Genomic DNA, 4,400 nt, shown 5'->3' with positions numbered 1-4,400 from the left:
GGAGGAAAGGGGCAGAAGATGCTGGAATCGTTATTAAAACCCAATTAAAGGAAATGGAACTGGCCCTGCTCAGGGGGAGTCACACAAAGCTCAACCTTTCCCTGGGAAATTCCAGCAGCACCTTAATTAGGGCCGCCAGGGCCGGAAGGGGCAGCAGCGCTGTCCCCGAGCCAGGGAGCGTCCTGCCCGCAGTTGTCACTTGGGATCAACCCTGAGAGCRTTAAAGCACAGCCCTGCACCCCAGAAAGAACTTTAGAGCAGCTTTCAAAGGATGTGAAACTCCCCGAGTGCTGACCGAAGGTAAAGCAGATTAATTCCAGGGGAAGCCTGGCAGCCCCAGCCCCGGGGACAATAAATATGTGATCAGTGGTGCAGGAAGGTTAATGAAAGGAAGGGCTGTGCAGGAACAGGAGCTGGGCAGCCAGGGCTGTCACAGCAGGGCTGCAGCACWCGTGGAAAAGCAGCACAAACYGGGCAAGTGGCACTGCTGGGCTTCATCAAGCTGCAGGTGCTGATTTCTCTAATGCAGGGAAAAGCTGAGCCTCAGCTCCAGGCACATTCCAGGGTGGGCTCTGCCACTCCAGAATCCCAAAGCTGGGCCAGGACTCTGCAGGGATTTCAAAGGGACCCCGAGCTGGGAAGGGCAGCTGAGCCCTACAGACCCCAGGGGCTCCGTGCCTAACACCAGCTCCTGCCAGGATCCTTCCAAGATCCTTCAAGATCCCTCTAAGATCCTTCCAAATCCCCTCCAAACTCCTTCCAAGATCCCCCCAAGCTTTTTGCAAGCTCCCTCCAAGCCCCTTCCCTACAGACCCACRCACAGCCCAGGCTCAGGCAGGAGAGAAAAGTTGAATTTACTGGCACAAGACTGAGGCCCTGATGATCTCTGCTTTTATCCCTGAAAACCAGGGGTTTCACAAGGGAGACCATGGAAAGGGTGGGAATTCACCAACAGAATATTTGGCATGGTTTTATCCATTTTTAATAAAAGAAGATAAAAGAGAACTATAAAACATCAAGCCTTGCAACACTGGCAAATAAATACTCTCTCTGATATTATCTTGTGCTGGAAAATACTGGATTCTCTGATCATTTCTAATTTGAAATTATCACGGGGTTTTGATGTTTTCCTCCTGTTTGCCTGCACACCTTGCACATGGCAGTGAGGTGAAAACACCCTCAGCAGGGCTCCAGCAGTGCCCTCCCTCAGGTGACCTTCCCTGTGCCAAATGCAGGGCTGGGCCCTTGCTGCAGGAGGAGTCCTGTCAATGCAGGGTATTGCAAATGCTGCCATGGAGAAGCACAAACTAAAACTTTAAAAACCCATGTATTTCTGTGTCATGTGCACATTGCARCAGGACAGTCCCACTACCCAGAGGGCTGGAAGAAAGTTGGGCTCAGCCCCAGTGTGACTCCGGGCACACCTGAGCTCTGGGCAGGGCTCCCAGGGCACAGCACAGCCCCTGCCCAGCCCCAGCAGCCTCAGAGCCTGGGGCTGGGCAGGGACTGTCCCCATGTCACCAAAACCAGAGTCTGGCCCCAACAGCCACGGGGCTGCTATAGGGACTGTCCCCATGTCACCAAAACCAGGGTCTGGCCAAATCATCCATTGGGGTGCTGCAGGGACCACCCCACCAAAACCAGAGTCTGGCCCCAGCAGCCACTGGCCTGCTATAGGGACTGTCCCCCTGTCACCAAAACCAGGGTCTGGCACCAACAGCCATGGGGCTGCTGCAGGGACCATCTCCACGTCACCAAAACCAGAACCTGGCCCAAGGACCTTCTCCATATCACCAAAACCAGGGCCAACCAAAACAGCCACGGGGCTGTTGCAGGGACCTGCCCCATGTCACCAAAACCAGGGCCTGGCCAAATCAGCCATGGGGCTGCTGCAGGGACTGTCACCACAATCAGTGCCCAGCCCCAAGAACTCACAAGGATGTGTTGTCACTGACAACATCACAGCATTTCCAAACAAATGAAACTCCCTTTGCTCCCTGCAGGGGAAATGAGTTCAGCCATTACCTCAGACACACTCAGAGCCCAGATCCCACTGATTTGAGGGGACAGTGCCATACCTGGTCATGTCTGGCTCCGGCCCTTCATTCCTGTAGGATGCCTCRAGCTGTTTGTGCCGTGTGAGGAGCTCATCCACCAAATTCTGCCTCCTGTCTCCCTCCAGCTGCGTGCTGCCRACTCTGGGTTAAGGACCAAACTCAGAAACACGGAAAAGTTTTCATTTCATTACATAAAATAATACCTGCTACACATTCTTAAAATAAATCAGACCTCCTGATCATCAAAATTAACAATTTTAACTCAAAAAAGGGTCTAAGAGGATTGCTCACATTTTTCTGGATGAAATCTGCTGTTATTCTAAATGTGTTTCTGGYMTKTACAGATTTTGAACAAWAAGTTCCATACAGCAACTRCAGAATRGTCTTCATTCTTCATCTCAGAGTARTAAGAGAACTGGAARGAYATTTACTGCCAAAAGAGCATTAAGAGTAGCATTTCCCCCTCCAAAATCCAACATAATGTGTTCTTTATTTCTTTAATATAGAAGTCCCAAGCAGCTGTCTCTCCTCTAACACTGCCAGTGTAACAGTGCCGTACAGGTTAAGCTTAGAGAAGGATGAGATTTCTTAAAAGAGCTCCAAATTACACTGTCACCACCAGGACAGGACCAAACAGAAGAGAGCCATTAAAACCAGCAGGGTATTTCTCATCTCCTTCCACTGGAGGCTCCTCACACAGACCAGGGGAGCAGCTCCCAGCCAAGTGATCAGAGAAAAACCAAAAACCTTCTTTGAGCATCTGTTTCCACTTGCAGTTGATGAGCAGAGCACCCAGCAGCCACTGGAGCAGCAGAAAAACAATTGACACAGAGCCTTTGAAGGGCCATGGCTTGCACCAGGGACCTGTGTGTGCTTTTCCAAATTAACCTGAGTTACATCCTGAGGCACTTCTAACGCTGGCCCAAGTGCTTCTGAGTGGATTGTGCAATAGCTCAGCAYTGGTGTTTTGTGCCCCAGCAGCAGCATCTGCTTGCTCGAGCACTCACTGGGCAGGGGAGCTGCAGCCCTGGCCATCAGCACAGCACTCAGCTGGGCAGGGATTTCTGCTGTGCTGGGCTGAAATCAAACATTGCTCCCTCAAAGCASACTGCTCCTGGATGCCTCCAGGGAGATGGACATACCTTTGATTCCTTAACCCTGACATGGGAGGAGCAGCAAATGCAAGGCAGGCCACAGGGTAACACCTCCAACAGAAAATCTGTGATTTGTTTTACAAAGATATCTTGCAGCACTTTTGTATCACTCTGAACATGCAGCCCTGTTGTTTGTTAGGTCAGTGAAAGTCAGGACACCCAGCAGTGTCTGCACAGCACAGGCAGCTCAGAGCATCTCGTTCAGCTCCCCTCAGATCCTGTCAAGCTGTGGTGACCAGAGGAGACCAGAGCCAGGCTCACTCCCACAACCCAGAGGTGCCCAGCCCTTCCTGCACGGCAGCTGCCATGAAAACATCAACCAGCAGCACAGAGAAGATTCTGATGACAAATTCCCCTGCAAAGGGAATGAGGGGAAAATCTGGACGGTTCTGCTCTCAGCAGAACACCGAGAAAGAGCCCGTTTGGCACGGGGGCCCACAAGGCAGCAGGGCAGTGGGGCTGTTTGCATGGATACATCTGGCGTGTGGACACCGCCCGCAGCAGCAGCTCCTTCAGCTGCTCGATCTTCTCCCTGAGGCTCTGCAGCGAGGATCTGATCACCACGTTGACCTGGGGGAACACAGAGACCATCACTGTCCTGCCCTGTTACTCTGCATGACATCCCMCACCCTCCACTGCCAGCACGGGCCTCACACGCCGATGGACAAGGGGAGAAGGTGTCAGCCCTTTATTTTCTCAGTGATGCCTGATGATTTTTGCCTTTCCTTTTAATGTGCCCTTTTATATACTTTTATACCCTTTACATATTTTCCGTACCCTTTATGCACCCCCCTGTACCCTTTGCCTACATGCTGTAATTCCTGTAGCCTGATATTCCAGCTGAGTTTAGGGGTTCTGCTGGGMWRWSAGACCAAACACCCTCAGTGAGGGGTCAGTGAGCCCTGTGCTATCTTAAACCTGAGGCTCCAGCCTTGGYTGAGCCTTCTCTCTGAACACATTGTGTAACCTGGGCTCTGGCCTCATCCTGGGGGGATTCTTTAGAATAGGGGGACATCACTGCATTCATTGAGTTTCATATTGGGGAATTCTAGATAGATTTACTAATTTGTGAAATCTATAAAACTTGTATCTGTGCGGTACATGGGTGTGCATTTTCCATCGTGTTGTGCACCTGGGATCCCATTAAACACCAAGGTAAAACCCTTTTTATCCCCTTAACCGTGTCTGT

The 4,400-nt window shown here is 51.3% G+C and overlaps 1 protein-coding gene across 1 annotated transcript in view; it reads right to left on the bottom strand.

Annotated features, from left to right (window-relative positions):
* The window catches only part of STX8 (syntaxin 8), a 96,435-nt gene extending 92,624 nt beyond the window's left edge, over positions 1 to 3,811 (bottom strand). The window contains exons 1-2 of the mRNA XM_057383299.1: positions 3,687 to 3,811; positions 2,079 to 2,189 (exon numbers count right to left, since the gene is read on the bottom strand). Of these exons, the coding sequence (XP_057239282.1) occupies positions 2,079 to 2,189; positions 3,687 to 3,802 (227 nt within the window). The 5' untranslated portion in view covers positions 3,803 to 3,811. The remainder of the gene's footprint in view (positions 1 to 2,078; positions 2,190 to 3,686) is intronic.
* Positions 3,812 to 4,400: the final 589 nt, after the last annotated feature.

This window comes from Malurus melanocephalus, unplaced genomic scaffold (assembly GCF_030028575.1).
Source record: "Malurus melanocephalus ecotype Western Australia unplaced genomic scaffold, MMel_1.1 scaffold_622, whole genome shotgun sequence".
In the NCBI taxonomy this organism is placed as follows: domain Eukaryota; kingdom Metazoa; phylum Chordata; class Aves; order Passeriformes; family Maluridae; genus Malurus; species Malurus melanocephalus.
Note: the sequence above shows the minus strand (reverse complement) of the source record. Positions and strands in the feature narration are given on the sequence as shown.